The sequence below is a fragment of the Macrotis lagotis genome, chromosome 1 (genome assembly GCF_037893015.1).
Source record: "Macrotis lagotis isolate mMagLag1 chromosome 1, bilby.v1.9.chrom.fasta, whole genome shotgun sequence".
In the NCBI taxonomy this organism is placed as follows: Eukaryota; Metazoa; Chordata; class Mammalia; order Peramelemorphia; family Peramelidae; genus Macrotis; species Macrotis lagotis.
Window position 1 is genome coordinate 477805773 of NC_133658.1, and position 18970 is coordinate 477824742.

Here is an 18970-nt window from a genome sequence, read left to right on the forward strand (position 1 = left end):
ATGTCATCATAGCAGAACTCAGGTGCTTCGGGAAGAAGATGCTCTGGAGTGTCTTTCAGATTAAATGAGGATGAATCTACGGGCAAAAACTAGAAATCTCAGTTAATGGGAATGTACCCCAGAAAGGAAGATCATACTGATTCTTTCAATCTCATCTTATTTGTATTTTTCCCACCTTTCCTGAGTCATAGAATATTCATTTTTTAAAAAGATTTCATTTATTTTGAGTTTTACAATTCCCCCCCATTCTTGCTTCCCACCCCCCACAGAAGGCATTCTGTTAGTCTTTACATTGTTTTCATGCTATACATTGATTTCAGTTGAATGTGATGACAGGGAAATCATATCCTTAAGGAAGAAAAATAAAGTATGAAATAGCAAAATTACATAATAAGATAATGGTTTTTTATTTTTCTGATTTGAAGGTAATATAATCTTTGGTCTTTAGTCAAAGTCCGTAATTTTTTTTCCCTCTGGATACAGATGGCATTCTCCATTACAGATATCCTAATATTATCTCTGGTTGTTGCACTGGTGGAATGAACAAGTCCATCAAGGTTGATCATCACCCCCATGTTGCTGTTAGGGTGTACAATGTTTTTCTGGTTCTGCTCATCTCGCTCAGCATCAATTCCTGCAAATCCTTCCAGGCTTCCCTGAATTCCCATCCTTCCTGGTTTCTAATAGAACAATAGTATTCTATCACATACATATACCACAGTTTGTTAAGCCATTCCCCCAAATGAAGGACACTCACTTAATTTCCAATTTTTTGCTACCACAAACAGGGCTGCTATAAATATTTTTGTACAAGTGATGTTTTTACCCTTTTTCATCATATCTTCAGGGTATAGACCCAGTAGTAGTATTGCTGGATCAAAGGGTATGCACATTTTTGTTGACCTTTGGGCATAATTCCCCAGAAAGGTTGGATGAGTTCACAGCTCCACCAACAATGTATTAGTGTCCCAGATTTCCCACATCCCTTCCAATACTGATCATTGCCCTTTTTGGTCATATTGGACAGTCTGATACGTGTGAGGTTGTGAGTTAGAGTATATTCTAATAGATGTCAAACTTCATGGCCTCTATTTTATATATAAAGAAACTAACTTACTGGGTCACAGAAGAATCACTAGCATAAGTGGTCTCTAGAATATGATTTTCTAATCTATCAGTCACTGCCTCACTTCAGTTAAGTACTTAATCCTCTGAATTACATAGAAATTCCAATTGTAAACTAAATTTCTGTGTTGCTTCTGCCACATTATTTTGGTAAACAAATATTTGGTAATAAATGTCAAAACAGGGACACTTTTCAAGTGTCTTCTAACAAATTTGAAGGACCAACAGTTTCTATTAGTTTGGCTAAACAATCACAACTGTCCAAATAAAATGTTCAGTAGAATTGTTATAAAATCATGGTAATAATTAGTTTTTTAAATGGCTTTGTTCTTATTTCACTTAAAATTGATTTATTAATACTGTTAAGATACTGAAAACTCTTGTTCTTACTTCAGAATTAGTCACTGATCTTGGGCAGTCTTGTTTTCATGCCATCTGACGGCTACCTATGAGCCACTGGTGACAAAGTTCATTAATAGATGGAAAAGTCATATATTTACATATATGAAGGGCCTATCAGATCCTAGAATATGCTTGTATCCAAGACACCTGAGTTTGAGTCTTGAATCATGGCTTTTAACCACAGACAAGTCACTTAACTTTTCCTAGTCTTTGTTTCCTCATCTGTAAAATAGGGATAATAATACTTATAATGATCACTTTACAGGGTTGTAGTGAGAAAAGTACTCACAAGTCTTAAAGAGCTATAGAAATATGACCTATCTTTTTTTTCGCATTAAACTGTTTTAATGGTCTCAAAATTCTGTGACAGATTTATGGTCAAGTTGTTTCCATTTAAAAATTACTGATTTTAAAAACTAATAACTTAAAACTGCCATGAAACAAATGGTCCACAAAAACATTCCTTTCCTCCTGAAGCTTTTACGATGCATTGTAATCATTAACCAGTCTTTTACTATTAAACTTAAATGGCCAATTGAGACAAACAGTTCTGAGACCTTCTTCCACCACTGATTAAGACTGGGGTGGCAGGTGTACAGAATATTCATTTAGCCTTCTGGGCCTTCTGGGCAGATTTTGTGACCTTGCCAGCTCCAGCAGCCTTCTTGTCAACTGTCTTGATGACACCAACTGCAACAGTCTGCCTCATATCACGGACAGCAAAATGACCCAGAGGAGGATAATCAGAGAAGCTCTCCACACACATGGGCTTGCCTGGAATCATGTCAACGATGGCAGCATCACCAGATTTCAGGAATTTAGGGCCATCTTCCAGCTTCTTACCAGAACGATGATCAAGCTTCTCCTTCAGCTCAGCAAACTTGCAAGCAATGTGAGCAATGTGACAATCCAGAACAGGTGCATAGCCAGCACTGATTTGGCCTGGATGGTTCAGGATAATGACCTGTGCAGTGAAGCCAGCTGCTTCCATTGGTGGATCATTCTTGCTATCACCAGCCACATTACCACGGCGTACATCTTTGACAGACACATTCTTGACATTGAAACCAACGTTATCCCCAGGCAGAGCTTCGCTCAAAGCTTCATGGTGCATTTCAACAGACTTTACTTCAGTTGTAACATTGACTGGGGCAAAAGTGACCACCATTCCTGGTTTTAGAACACCAGTTTCCACTCTGCCAACAGGTACAGTACCAATACCGCCAATCTGGTAGACATCTTAGAGGGGTAGACGGAGGGGCTTGTCAGTTGGGTGAGTTGGAGGCAGGATGCAATCCAAGGCTTCGAGCAGTGTAGTTCCATTAGCATTACCATCCTTACGAGTGACTTTCCATCCCTTGGACCAAGGCATATTAAAGCTTGGCTCCAGCATGTTGTCACCGTTCCAACCTGAAATTGGCACAAAGGCTACTGTGTCAGGGTTGTAGCCAATTTTCTTAATGTAGGTGCTGACTTCCTTGACAATTTCCTCATATCTCTTCTGGCTGTAAGGGGGCTCAGTGGAATCCATTTTGTTTACACCAACAATCAGTTGTTTTACACCTAGTGTGTAGGCCAGAAGGGCATGCTCATGGGTCTGCCCATTCTTTGAGATACCAGCTTCAAATTCACCAACACCAGCAGCAACAATCAGGACGGCACAGTCGGCCTGAGATGTGCTTGTAATCATGTTCTTGATAAAGTCTTTGTGTCCTGGAGCATCTATAATGGTCACATAATACTTGCTGGTCTCAAATTTCCACAGGGAGATATCAATAGTGATACCACACTCACGTTCAGCCTTCAGCTTATCCAAGACCCAGGCGTATTTGAAGGAGCCCTTTCCCATCTCAGCAGCCTCCTTCTCAAACTTCTCAATGGTTCTTTTATCTATTCCACCACATTTGTAGATGAGGTGGCCAGTCGTAGTAGACTTGCCAGAGTCTACGTGTCCAATGACGATAATGTTAATGTGAGTCTTTTCCTTGCCCATTTTTGTGGAGGTTTAGCGATGGTTTTCACAACACCTGTGTTCTGGCGGCAAACCCGCTGCGAAAAAGTGAAATATGACCTATCTTGAGGGAAATAGGTGATTCAGAGAATAGAGTACTGGTGTTAAAGTCAGAAAGATCTTCTCAAAGACCTTGAGGAATGACTTCTAAAGCTTCTTCAGACACTTAACCCCACTGCTTCCAAAAGGTAAAAAGAGAAAAAAATAGGGGCAGCTAGGTGGTGTAGTAGAACTGAGTTCAAATTTGACCTCAACATTTAATAATTACCTACCTGTATTACCTTGGGCAAGTCACTTAATACCATTGCCTTGGGGGAAAAAAGTAGCTTTGTGACAATGGACAAATGACTTTACTTCTTTCTATCTCAGTTCCATCATCTGTAAAATGGGGATAATAACAGTATCTCTCCCCCAGGGTTGTTATGAGAATGAAAAGTTGGAATATTTTTGAAGTCTTTGCAGCCCTTAAAGTGTTATATAAATGCTTGCTATTACTATTGTCAGCCTTTATAAAAATGAACTAGATGTAGGCAAGGATAGGTAGGTTTTGCAGTGGATAGAGTGCTCTAAGGCAAAAAGACTCATCTTCTTGAGTTCAATTAGCTGTGTGACCCTGTGTGACCCTATTGGTCTCAGTTTTCTCATCTATAAAATGAGCTGAAGAAATAAATGACAAATCACTCTAGTATCTCTTCTAAGAAAACCCCGAATAAGGTGACAAAGGGTCAGATACAACTGAAATGACTGAACTACAACAAAGTTGAAGGAAGAAGAAGGAAATCTAAGAAACAGAAGATGGGAGGAATTGTTTTGTTTTATTTCTTAAGTATTATAGACTAAATCTCTGGGTGTTAAGCTTGAAAATTATGGCTCTGGGCATTACTCTCCACCTGAGATTTTGAACCTTAACTTTAAAACAACTTCAATGACATCTCATAAATTAAATTCTTTTGGATCATGGAGAACGGCTTGTCTGAAATTTTAAAATATACATATTAAAAAGAAAAACCATGTCCTTCATTGCACCAGCACTCACAACCTCATTGTAAGTTGTGCTCCAGGCAGAAATCTCACTTGACAAATCCAAGTTCTAGTTCTTGGGACAATTCTTCTATAAGGATAGAGGTTTGACACTTGTCACCAAACACTTGTTTACCAAAAAAAAAAAGTAGCAGAAGCAACACAGAAATTCAGGCTACAATTTGAATTTCTATGTAAATCAAAGTAATAGTATTTAAACTGAAGTGAGGCAATGATTGATAGATTAGAAAATCACATTTTAGAGATCATTCATGGTAATGATTCTTCAGTGATCCAGCAATTTAGTTTCTTTATATATAAAATGGAAACCATGAAGTTTACTAGCTATTAGAACATTCCCTGACTTCGGAAAAGCAGAAAACAAAGGAAAAGAAATGAGTCTTCTCTCTGTTCTAAAAACCCAGGGTATATTACGTAATACTTAAATTTGAGTTCATTTGTAATATCTCCCCAAAACTGGGGCAGAGGGATGAGAAGTAGATGAGTATTCATTTTATACTGTGAACTAGTATGGGGATGATATTTAGTTACTATGAACAAAATAAATGTTAAATATGACAAAAAGACATAGAACAGGACTCATTAATCTATATTACAACTATTCAAATGGTTTTTGAAGGTTAAGATTTAAATTATGCCATGACATGTAGCAATTTGTGGGAATACTAAATATACATTGTTTCTGTTCACCTTAGCTCTCCATTTCCCCCTAAAGTCCCTGGCTTCTAACCAATCTAGTCAAGGCTTTGGCTCTTCTTTTTGGTGATCATATTCTCTAATTCAGAAACTCCCTCTACAATCAGTTTTCTCAAACCAAGGGATCCAGAATTTCTAGTATCTTAAAATTACAAGTTTGTCTCCAAATCTGGATAAAGCCATCCCAATGTTAATGGTTGGTCACATACTTAAATATGAAACAGAAAAAGAAGGAGGAAATCTAAAGCATTGAAATTCATTCTCCAGTTTTTGTTTAAAAAATATATGTGTTTCAAATGTACATGTACAACTTTTCAAGGTATGGGAAAATTTAGGGAAAGGAATGAGCTGTCCATTCCTCATTCCCTCATGGGAAGGTTTGACGTCTCTTGTTACACTTTTTTTAATTTAAATTTATTTTTATTAAAGATATTATATGAGTTTTACATTTTCCCCCAATCTTGCTTTCCTCCCCACCCCACAGAGAGCACTCTGTCAGTCTTTACTTTGTTTCCATGCTGTACCTTGATCCAAATTGGGTGTGATCTCTTGTTATACTCTTCACAGGTCTTGTCATTCCTTTTAAAGATCCACTGATTCATGGCCTCTTCCTGATTGGTGGGCCAATAACAGAGTTTTTTTAGCATTTTGGAACACATACTTATAAATCTGGCATGACACATAACTGATTGGAGGTGTTATCATGTCCACAGCCCCCAAAAACTTTAGTCATGACATAGAACATATGATCAGCAAGAAGGCTGATAGTATACCAGAGATCTTACTCCTTGCTTGTCCCTGGTCCAGACTGAAGATTAAGAAAGTAGGCATGAAATGTGTCAAAGAAAGAGAGGAGAGTATTCCAAGCAAGACCTCACCTGAATGCACAGCTTTCTATAGAACCCTAATTCTATAGTGCCATATCTAACTTAGTTCAAGATTAATATCTTCTCCTCTTTAAGGTAACTGGATTCTGATGACAATATGTTTATCTAGAAGGGTCCCTTTACAGGTAAGATTTAGTTATGTCATTTCAGTATCCATTTGCCTGACTTTCTGTCCACAATTTCTATAAACCTCATCTGCTTAATCTCCTCCCTTCCACACCCCCCCCCCAAAAAAAACTCTTGCCTTTGTTGGTCCTAAAATGGGCTCTTGGATTTTAGACTTTGAATATCTCTAAGACTATTTTAAGAAACATTTATGTCTTCATTAGAAGTTACCCCTCCCTTCTCTTTGTTTCCCTTCTTACTGATCCACTAAATTAGTTTTTACAAACTTGATGTTTGGAATAACTCAGCCTATGATGAAAAGGTTACCTCTTCAGTCTATGTCATATAGGTCATGGGACTGGTGACCAAAACCACTTTGGTCTTGGTTTCCTAGATCTACAACTTTGCTCAATGATGACTTGTCCTAGACTAAATTTTCTCTAGTTCTAAACCAGTTTTTTCACATTCATTCCCATCCGGGATCTCATTATTGGCCAAACTTTTCAGAGAGATAAACTTTCTAGCCAAGAACAATCAGATTTTATTTTCCTTATCACATAAGAATTCAATCATTTCCTTATCTGGTGATCACCAGTCACTGATCATTTTTTGTCCCCTTCTTTGTAAGGGAATCTAGATGGCATAGAGGGATAGATCAGAAGTCAGGAAGACCTGAATTGAAATCAAGCTTCAGACACTATAATGTAGGTGACCTCTGGAACATCAGTTAATATTTATCCATCTCAGTTTTCTCAACTGTGAAATTGAGATAATAATGGCACCTACCTCCCAGAGTTGTTAGTATGATCAAATTAGATGTTTTTTAGGTTTTTGCAAGGCAAATGGGATTAAGTGGCTTGCACAAGGCCACACAGCTAGGTAATTATTAAATGTTTGAGACCGGATTTGAACCCAGGTACTCCTGACTCCAGGGCCGGGGCTTTATCCACTGCTCTACCTAGCTGCCCCCTAAATTAGATATTTTCAAAGCATTTTGCAAATCTTAAAGTACTTTGTAAATGTCAATATCATTATTGTTATGATTATTATAATTATCAACATTATTCTGGAAGGAAAGACTATAAGGTAATTTAGGAATAAGAAGTAATAGGTATGTCAAAAATCGAATGTTCTCTCACTCCTAGCTTCCTACTCTTCAATAATTATTGACTAATTGAGAAGAGCTATTTTACTAATCCTATCTATCAAGATTGTGAGCATTATTCAGACCTTTCGTAAAGGGAAAAGGCAGTTAGGAGATGCAGTGGATAGAGTGCCAAACCTTAGTCAGTAAGACTCATCTTCTTGAGTTCAAATCAGGTCTAACACATTTAGTAGCAATATGACCCTGGACAAGTGACTTAACTCTGCCTCAGTTTCCTCTGTAAAATGAAATAAAGAAGATGACAAACTATTCCAGTATCTTTACCAAGAAACCCTAAATGGGGTGATAAAGAGCCAAATTTGACAGAAATGACTAATCAACAATGGCGAGGGGGAAAGGAGAGAGGCCAGGTATGCATGTTAACTTGGCTAAGTTGATTTTCCTCATGTTATTAAGCCCTATCCAGGTATTCATTTATCAGAAGGACTCTTCTAATGACCTATCCTTTAACGATAGGGAATTTTAACTTGTTGCTCCTCAAAAGATTTCAAGGGTCTATGCAAATTTGTTTTCACTAGCCTCTAATTAAAATTTAACATCTCCTTCAATAAGGATTGTAGGCAGTAAAGCATTATTTAAGACAGGATCACATAGAGTCCCTACCAAAAGCCTCTATGAAATAAAAGAAAGATTAAGAAGCCCTATTCTAGAATAATAGCTGTAAACATTCCTCAATATATTCTTCTTTGCAGTGGGAGATATAATAGAACTTGAGCCAACATAAGCAAAAGATCATTTCAGGAACCCTGTGAGTTTTTTCACCACTGCCAAAATTAAATTATTTTACACATTAAAGTTGAATTAAAGCTATTATATACCTGAGCCTAGTGTATATAATAGCAAGATCACATTTATAAAGCACTTAATAAATTACAAAATGTTTTTCTCACAATATTCTGTAATAGGTAGTATAAGCATCAAATTCCATGTTTTGTTTTGTTTTTTTTAAATGGAGTCAGACCATTTTATTGACATGGAGCACTTCCATTATGTAAACTACTACTACTAGTAAATGGGGGCATATTATTTATAACTTCTAGTCTTAGAGATTTAAATGAGATGTTGAGAAGTTATTTAACTTGCCCTGTATCAGGGTCATAACTTGAACCTAGATCTGTATCCTTTCCAATGCCCAATTAAGATGAATACATAATAACTTGGGATTCAACTGGAATCACCGAATCAGAGATCTAGAATGAAAAAGAACCCGAGAAGCAATCTACTCTCTAACCTTTATTTCACAGATGAGTAAACTAAGGGCTGAGGGCAGGGAAGATAGGGTTTGGGCATTTGTTTATCATCATATAAATTGAATTTGAACCTAGAGACGCATTTTTCCATTGTCCAGTGCCATCATCCAGCTGAACTGGTATTATTTCCTCATTATATGCATGGTAGAAACAGAAATTATTTCTTAGTTTTTTTCCTCTTCTTTCTCCATCTCTTTTCCCCCATTTATTTTTAACCCTACTCAACTACATAAGAAAACCTCTGCAGAACAGGAGAGGGGAAAACTACAAGTTATCTTGACTCTGCCAGTATTGGATTTACCACAGTTTGGATGGACATGACTGATACTGAAGAAGAATGATGCCAAGACTGGGGCTTCTCACCACTTTTGGAAGCTAGACATGGAGCAAACCTCAGTGTTGGACAATGAAGTAGAATCCCTGCTAAAGGCATGTTACATCATTAGGTGATAGGCACTGAAAATAAATAAAAGCACCTACTGGTCATTTGCCCACTAGGTTGATTCATTGAAGATGGGCTGAAAAGCCAGGACAAATTCTATAAGATTGTCAAAAGGGACTCACTGAAAGAATCAGGCAGCTACAAAGAATGAAGTGAACTATCTCTTCTCATTATAGTCAGGAGACCAAGCCTGTGATATCTCTAGGAGCTCAATCTAAATAAGGCCCTATCCTCTCGTCTCTTTCACATTATGAATAAAAACATGAAATTAGTTTTATGTCAGAAGAACAACCCCTAAGACACTTGTAACTTATAATTATGATTTCTAAGCTGTTTGGCTTGTCAGTATCAAGGAATTCACAGCCCAAGACTTCCAGGACTTTATAGGCTGAGACACACTGCACTAGCTGTGGAAAATTAACTATGAATCTCTCATCTGCATTCTGATTTATTAACTACAGTGAAAAACAGAAACTAAGAAAATGGATTCGACATCCAGAGAATATTGGCTGTGAAAGGACCCTGTGGATATGTTTCAATGCTTCACCAAAGAGTTTTACTTTTACTTATAACAGTGGTAACAAGGTAAAGAGGCAATACTTTTCCCAAAGATCCCATATTGCTTACTACAGTAGGCAAAAAATGAGTATGCTCCATTTCACAGATGTAGAAAAGAGGTCAAAAACAAGTGAAATCATTTGCCCAAGAACACGTAATTCTATAGATCTTTGATCATCATGATTTCCCTCCATATTTCTCATCTATCCCAATTACTGTCATGAGTCCAAATAAAATACCTAAGGAGTTTCTGTATTTTAGAATCCAGGAGGTGAAAAGGGACTCAAAAACTAACCACAAAATCACAGCCCTAAAGGACAATACTCATTTAATGACATAATTCTTCTGGTTCAGTGATTTTCAAAGAATGAATAGAAGTTTTGCTAAGTGTGCTATGAAATTTGAGATACGTTATCACAGATGAAAGACATATAATTTTCTTTAGCATAATTTTGCAAGCATAAGTAGTATGAAAAAGTATTCAAAAAGTTAAAGAATAATAATACAATTTTCCTGTTACACATTTACACTAACCTCAAAACACATTATACCTTTTATTCTTTTGCTTTTTATTCCTAAAAAATGACTTCCTAGGACTTCCTGTTTGTTTCAGACTTCTAGAATAGTCCTATTCCATTGAATTCTCTTACTTTTCTGTCTTCTGGGTTGTTTTTTGTTTTGTTTAGTTGTTTTTTAAGGTGGAGGTTGTTTTGTTTTAATTTATAGAATAAAACAAACAATTCTATAACAATATAATAAAAAAGATAATTGCACATAAAATTGCATGCTTTTGGGTTCCATTTTGTGATGAATCCTTTGATCATGGCAACCTATGAAATGAAGAAAATTGCAAACTAGATTTCAGTTTAATATGACCTCCCTTTTCCTTCCACGTGAACCAAAGTAAGACAATAGAAAAATGGAGAGAATATTGAAAATCTCTTGTCTTCTTCATCATGTACAATTTTGACATAACTATTGTTCATCTATATTCATCATGTTTTTCCAGTAACCAGAAAATACATATATGAGTGTAAGAATTGAATTATAACACTTTTAAAACATTCCTATTATAAATGAATTTATGAGACAAAAAGAAATTGCAGCTGAATGCAAAGATAAGTTCCCGAGGATCTCCTTGGAGAAGAAAATAAAGAAGTTGGTAGGGTTAGTACTGATTTTATCATTTATCAAGGATAAAAAGAAGCAATTTCAATTTTAATATAATAAAGTGCTGATGATATTTTCAAGAAGATCACCTTAAAAAATAGTTGAAGCTTCAATTCCCTTAACTGTTAAAAAAGATAAAGAGGTTTAAAAACTTCTACAGAGATCTTAAGTTAGTCAATGTATATATATATATATATATATATATATATATATATATATATATATATCTTTAGCGCATGTAGAGCAGGCTAGCTGGATATGTATTAGATGGCTTGAATTTAGATGAACATATTCAGCTGTCTCCATCAAGTTGGATCTATGTATTGAACACTAGTGTCATGAAATTTCCTTACAGTCTGATTAAGACAATGTTAATTGAGATCCAAAATAAACACTACAATGCTTTCTTGGATTGATTTCATAGTTAACATAGTGGCAATGACAATTATGTTTTGATCAACTTTATTCAGTTTCAGGGAACTTGAAGTTCAAGTTCAAGTTCCCCAGGAACTTGATAATGTAAGTTGTTAAAAAAGGAAAGGAGGAGATATTCAGATTTTTTTCATTTTGTGACCACAAATTCTCTTTAACATTGATTTATTGATCTTCACTGTTTTCAGCTGTTTTTTGTCTTGACAAAACAACCTACTTCTTTGCCTTTGGAATTATCTCAGGGAAAAGGAAAGAGATATTTTAATATTTTTGTAACTTCAGTGCAATATTAGAATATTATAGAACATTAGAGGAAGATGACAAAAATAAGTTGTAGAATATATAAAAACCTTATGCATATATATATATATATATATCATGAATACATTCTCTGAGAAGAGAGTTGGGAGGCTATATATATATATATACATATATATATATATATATGTATATATGAAACATCAAATAAAATCTTAAAATAAGAAATTGATTATATTTCAATGGATGGAGGAATGATTTTCATTTCTGAATTCATCAATCTGGAACGAACTGAATCAACCATTCTGGCACAGTCAGATTACCAATGAGTTAGAGGAAAAAAAGCAAAATTAATATCAAATTAAAAAAAACAAAAATGAAGATAGGGTATTCAATTTAGTGAACTCCAACCTAAACTATTTAAATAAGCTATTTTTGCTGACAAATGGGAAGTGAATAAAAGAATAAACATTAATACAAATTATTGTCATTTCCTAAAGATACTTTACTTATTCAAATTACTTGTCATAAGGACATAAATAGAACTTGGAAACTACCTCATTAATAAAGCACTTGATTTTATTTCTTATTTGACTTCCTTGATATATACTCTTAATAGTGATCTAGAGTTGCTAGATCAAAGAGTGTGAATATGCTTTAGGTATTTTTCCTACAAAATTCTAGTGATATGGAGAGAAATTGGACTATTTCACAGTTCCACTAACAATGTGTAATCTTTCCTGATGCCCTCTCATGCAATGTATCAAAATGGAGTAGAAACACTCCAGCCCTTTCTCTGAGTTTAACTTACCCATCCACTTGCTCTCTCTAGCAGGTCTAGGTTGTTAAATACAAACCTCCACAACACAATTACGTTCATACACTCTAGAGTTTATTAAAGTTTATGCTGATGGAGGAAATACAAATTCTTATTTAACATTCTAGCTCTTGAGCCCCTACCTAATGTGTTTTCAGTCTATACAGTTAGCCAATCACAAGGTAATACATCTATCTAAATGGTACATGATATATAAATAACTAATAACTAATATAATGGTGACACCACTGACTTGTTAGGAAGACAAAAGAAATAATATCATAGATACTAGTAAATTAAATCAAATACATAAAAAGAAAATGTATCTGGATATAAATATAAGTCCAAAAATGATTTTCCATGATGGCACTTTACCTGGGTTATATAGACAAGCCCAGTCAATTATTAGTTTTGGTATACAGTCAGAATGATACTGACAGCTTTCATTCATGAAATCATCTCACCATAACAGTAAAGTCCCTATCTGCTCTTCCTTCTCAAGTCAGAGTTGGCAACAGAATGATTCACCTTTCTTTAGTGCTTCTTCTTCTTCTTCTTCTTCTTCTTCTTCTTCTTCTTCTTCTTCTTCTTCTTTGTCTTCTTCTTCATCTTCATCTTCATCTTCATCTTCCTTCTTCTTCTTCTTCTTCTTCCTTCCATTTTGTTGCAAGGCAGTGGGGTTAAGTGACTTGCCCAAGGTCACACAGCTAGGTATTTAATAAGGGTCTGAGGCTATATTTGAACTTATGTCCTCCTGACTCAAGAGCTGGTGTTCTATCCACTGTGCCACCTAGCTACTCCTGATTCACCTTTCTGCGACACTAGATTTTCTTGAAGGACAATGGTTAAATTTCTCCAACCTATCAGGAATCATTCAATTGAAGTCTTCTCTCCACTGACTACTTTTAACTCACTCAACTCCAACTGTTTTTTTCATACCTCTGCCTCACCCCAGTCTTCACCTTATCTTAGGTTTCTCTTCCTCTGCTGATGCTGACTGCTTTTGCTGGGATTCTTCAGTAGCTTACTCTCAGTGACTTACTTTTCATGTAAAAACAACTCCTCAAATTTCTCCCACCAAATCAGTACTTTTTGTTTGTCATACCTCAGCTTCCAAATGTTTATATTTCTTATTTTCTTAACTTTATCATTTCTTTAAAAATGTTTTATTTGCATTATTATATTTGACCCGGGTCCTTCTTGACACCAAGAGCCAAATATAATTATTTCTATTTTACAGATCAAGGAAACTGAGACTGAAAAAGGTTGTGATTTGCCCAGGACCACATAGATTAAGTGTTTGGATTTGAACTCTGGTCTTCCTGGCTCCAAATGTAGCATTCTATTAACTTTACCATATAGTTGCCTGATTTTTTTACTATATTTAATCATAAAACATGCCTATGCAAATTAGTGGAGGTATCCAACAAGCTTTGTAGTTCTGCATAAAAGTATTCATTCATAGCAATGGCAAAATCTTGCATTCTTTGACAATATAGATCTCATATTTTCTTTTCTTTTAATAAAATGTCCTTTATGAAAAGTTTAAGAGAGACAGTGTATTTTATAATTATACCAATTCATTGCTTTACCAACAATGCATTAGTGGTCCTGTCTTCACATAACACCAACATTTATTATTCCCATTTTTTTATCATCTTTGGCAATTTTTAGCACATAATGTAAAACCCCAAGTTTGTTTTGATTTGGATTTCTCTTAAGTAATAACTGGAACCATTCTTTCATGTAGTAAATGATTGTAATTCTTTTTAAAATCCAATAGTTTTATTAATAGTTTTATTAATACCTTGTAATGTCTTAAGTCCTGAAGATAGTAAAGATACTTTAAAATATCATTTACCATCATTGGCAGTGGAGACATAATATTTTGACTATGACATTATAGTCTGACTATAGTATGTAGACATCTTATTTTCCTTATCCAGGCCTAATCCTCAACTACTTTGGACCTATATCACTGGCAGTCTGACTTAGTCACATTCTTCAGATGAGGAAACTAATGAGATTCAGTGAATTATCCATGGATGCATAGTGAGCAAGTAACAGAAAAGGCCAGGTCCTTCTTGACTCCAGGATCTTTCAATGTTGCCTTTCTCTTTTTCTTGCTGCCTCTCCTATTAATCTTTGGAGCCCCTTAGTGCCTTTATACAATGTCCTGAATGGAGCAACTACTTAAATAATATTTTTTGTTTTCTTTTTAACGGAGATCACATAGCTGGATAAAGTCTGAGCTAGTACTGGAAGTCAGATTTCTATATTAATGGCACACTTACATCATGTTGCTTAGAACCAAATACCAAAAAAAATGCTACAGAAGTGTTTTTATAGCATAAGGTGCAGTAGAATATCAAGCCTCTCGATTTGGAAACTATCCTGTTGTTGTACTGTTGCTGCCATCATATCTGACTCTTATTGACCCTGTTTGGGATTTTTTTGGCAAAAATACTGGAGTGATTTCCTTCTCCAGCTCATTTTATAGTTTGAGAAACCTCCAGAAAACAGGGTTAAGTGATTTACCTAGGACCATACAGCTAGTAAGTGTTTGAGGCCAGATTTAATCTCAGAAAGATGAGCATTCCTGATTATTATAATACCTAGGTGCTCTACTAATCCTTCTGTTAATGTAGCCCATTACCAGGGTTCTGCATCAAATTCTGATTTTGTTACATTTTTTTCACTATGGATGTAATGCTAACTTTTCTAAGACTATATTCCAGGATCCCAAATGCTGGCATTTCCTATTATGTTGGAAAGGTTTAAAACCTGGACTGAACAATTAAACAATGTCTGTCATCTGAGAGCCAGACTAGATGAAGTTGGAGTGATTTGTTACCAGAAGGTTGACCATGAGTCTAATTCTAAATCATATACTCCTAAAGTCATTTTAAAATGTTTTTTCTAAATGCAGAAATTCAGAAAGAATGTCTGTCACGAGGATCTATGTTAGTCAATGGAATAATTACCCAGTTGCATGACATCCTTATCACACAGTATTAAAATACTGCAATAAGATTGCTTTAATTTTTAAAGTTGTCACATTCCACCACTGATTCCCATTAAGTCAATGTTCAACTTAAACCCCAAGATTCCTCTCACAAAACCCTATAAATGTGATTATCTTTTATTCTAAAAGTGATGTAGTACAGTAGAAAGGATTCCTAATTTGAGACTGGAGGAACCAGTTTCTAATTCTGACTTTGTCACTTAGTCTTTGTGTGACATCAGCAAGTTATTTGGGATCATAGATCTAGAACTGGAGAGGATATCAGATAATAGCTAATATTTACATAGTGCCTATTATATGGGCTAATTGCTTCACAAATATGATTTTATTCTCACAACTGCCCTATTGTCAGTGGGAGGTCAATGCTATCATTGTCCCAATTTTATTGTTAAGAAAACTGAGGCAAGCAGAAGGTTTTTTTTAGGTATTTTTTTTTTTTTTGCAAGGCAAATGGGGTTAAGTGGCTTCCCCGAGGCCACACGGCTAGGTAATTATTTAGTCTCTGAGACCAGATTTGAACCCAGGTACTCCTGACTCCAAGGCCGGTGCTTTATCCACTACGCCACCTAGCTGCCCCCGGAAGCAGAAGTTGAAATGAGTAGTTTACACAGCTAACAAGTGTCTAGGGTAAAATCTAAGGATATCTAGTCATCTAAGGCAACTAGGTGGCTCAGTGGATAGAGTGGCAGGTATGAAGTCAGGAAGTCTCATCCACCTGATTTCAAATCTAACCTCCCAGGGAAGTGCAGTAAGGAGCAGTAAATGAGGCAGAGTGGATCCTCACCTCTGATTCTGATCAGAGGCAAGTCATTTCACTCTGACTACCTCAGGTTCCTCTTCTGTAAAATGAGCATGAGAAGGAAATGACAAACCACTCCAGCATCTTTGCCAGGAAAACTTCATAAATGCCTGAAATGAATGAAAAAAAATTAATTTTCAGTCTCTTCATTTTACAAATGAGAAAAACTGTCATTTATAGCATCTTACCTTAAAATTTGTAAAGACTTTCATATATGAAAAAAAATTTTGTGCCTCTAAAACAACCTGATGAAATAGATACTGCTGTTTTCCCCCCATTTTATAGATGAGAAAACTAAGGATAATTTCAGTTTATGGAAGTTATCTAGTCTATATAGCCAGTAAGTGTCAATGCCTCAATTACCAACACAGATCTTGCTGAATCCAAGTCCAATACCCTATACATTATGCACACTGCTTCACATTCATTACAAGAAAGAGTGTTTAAAAATGTCAACCCTCCAATGTTATTCAGCTATTCCAATGACACAAAATCAAGACCCTGTGTACTAACTTGCTGCAAATACAATTTTTAAATTAGCTGGTTTATTTGTATTACATCTAATGAATGACTGCATGACATTTGTTTGCAAAATTATAACCTTCAGAATGCTATGTATGGTAATCCCCTGACTAATTCAATCACCTTTCAGATCAAAAGTAGGGAAGTTAGTGGTGACACATCTCTTAGTCAGTCACTTTTCAAAAAGGAACAAACTGCCACTGTTTATCAATTTGCCATATCACAAGTCAGTGAAATCCCCAGGACAATTGGGTTCTTTCTCGCTTCCCCACCACTTACGTTCTTTTTGGCCTCTCGTTTCTCTCTTTTGTCTCTTTTTTTCTCTTATTCCCTCTTGAGAAACAGATGTCTCATGTTAAAAAAAAAATTGAGTTACAGATTCAGTGTGAGATTCACGATGTTTGCTCCAGTTTATTAATGTTAACCAAATAAAAATGACATTAGTGAAAAAAGATCTACATGATACCTCGAAACTCCCAAGATTAGGCCAGATGGTCACTTCTAACCGATGTAATCTAGTAAACTGGTGAAAGGCAGCCTATTGATTGGATTTCTGACTTTAAATGCAGGCCCCATATCTACACATGTCCACACTGATATCAGTTGCTTGAAATCCAATACAGAAGTGTAGATTGGGAGATGATGTTAGTTGCTGCCTATTAAAGCTGTCAATTCCATCTGTTGTCTAATACTTTAAGATGCCCAATGTAGTTTTTTAATAGATCAGTATTAGATTAAAAGGCCATATATTAAGACTTTTATTGTTTAGGAAGTGCAGATAAATCTGTAATTAAATGACACAATGGATCAGGAGCTGTGCTGGCTGGATTTGGACCAAAATTCACAATTAGCAAATTGCCAAAGATCTAAAAGGCATCCAGAATGGCCTGGGGACAATTTATATTTGTATTTATTTATTTAGATTTATTTTCTTCTTATTAAGATAAAAGAAAAGAGAAAGAATGCTTCTCTGTAAGTAATCTATATCATCATTGCCATTCTTTCCAGAACTCACCATGAGGATGTTCTTGTGGTGCTGTTATCTTAAAATCCCCAAGCTCAGCTCTTTGTAGCTCACTCCTCTCTCCTCTGCACATAAGGGCTATGGTTTGATATCTGTCCCAGAAGTGCTGCATAAAGAAAATGGTGAAAATCCCATCAAAGCTGCAACTCTGGGACTGTTATATACTCTCAACCACTACTCTTCTTTTCTTTTTAGTAGAGAAGCTAAAATGAATGGTCTGTCACCCAAAAGTACCTAAAGCTTTGAACATCTAGGATGTAGCTTCCTGTCAGAAAGGATCTGAAAAGCTTTGCAACAGGATAGCATTTTGAAGAAAATCATAAAACCAAATAATGACAACAGTTTAATAGTGTTGTTCTTTCACTTTTAAAAATAATTTTTCATACACACACACACACACACACATATATATGTGTGTATATATATATATATTATATATATATATATATATATATATACACATACAGCATTTGGTTACTGTAACAAAGTAAGTTTTCCAAGTATCATTATCCCCATTTTAAATCTACAGAAATGTTCAGACAAGATAAGTAATTTACCCAATGTAACACAGCTTGTAGAAACAGAATTGACATTCAAACTTGGGTTTTCTAATTCTGGTGGCACTTATTCAGGAGAAAGTGGGTAAGCTCCAAGCACTAAAAATAATAAAAGGAAATCGACATTCTCAAAGGGGAGGAGAAGGGGTGGCTAAGTGGCATAGTGGATAAAGCACTGGCCCTGGAGTCAGGAGTACCTGGGTTCAAATCCAACCTCAGACACTTAATAATTACCTAGCTGTGTGGCCTTGGGCCCAATTTGCCTTGCAGAAACCTAAAAAAAAGGGAGAAGTGGTTATCAGGACCAAAGAATTGGTACAAGGTCATGTCAAATGCAAAATAATTGTAGCCCAGGTGGCTGGGGCCAAAATGAACAGAATGGAATGGAAATGATTTAGATAAGTCTTCCCTTAAGTCTTTATTTACATATTTATATATTAGGTTCTAAATGTGACAGACACAGTCCCCATTAGAACAAGGGTCACTTATGATTAATATAGCTGACAAGGTGGGGGGGGGAGTGGGGAACCTACAATTACAAGACCACCTTATAAAGTTTAAGATGTTTGCATAATGCTGGGGAAGCAGGAAACCCCAAGACAAAAAAAAAGGATCACCCCCCCCCCAAAAAATCAGCTATGCTTTAAAGGAAATTAAAATGAGAAAGAGAAAGGATAGCTACCT

General features: G+C 35.6%; 1 protein-coding gene and 1 pseudogene across 1 annotated transcript; both read right to left on the reverse strand.

The window, feature by feature from the left end:
* Positions 1–2106: 2106 nt before the first annotated feature.
* LOC141519997 (elongation factor 1-alpha 1 pseudogene) lies at positions 2107–2799 on the reverse strand (annotated as a pseudogene).
* LOC141519985 (putative elongation factor 1-alpha-like 3) lies at positions 2768–3570 on the reverse strand. The gene has a single exon (XM_074231909.1). It carries the CDS (start codon positions 3518–3520, stop codon positions 2768–2770), a length of 753 nt encoding a protein of 250 aa, XP_074088010.1. The 5' UTR covers positions 3521–3570.
* Positions 3571–18970: the final 15400 nt, after the last annotated feature.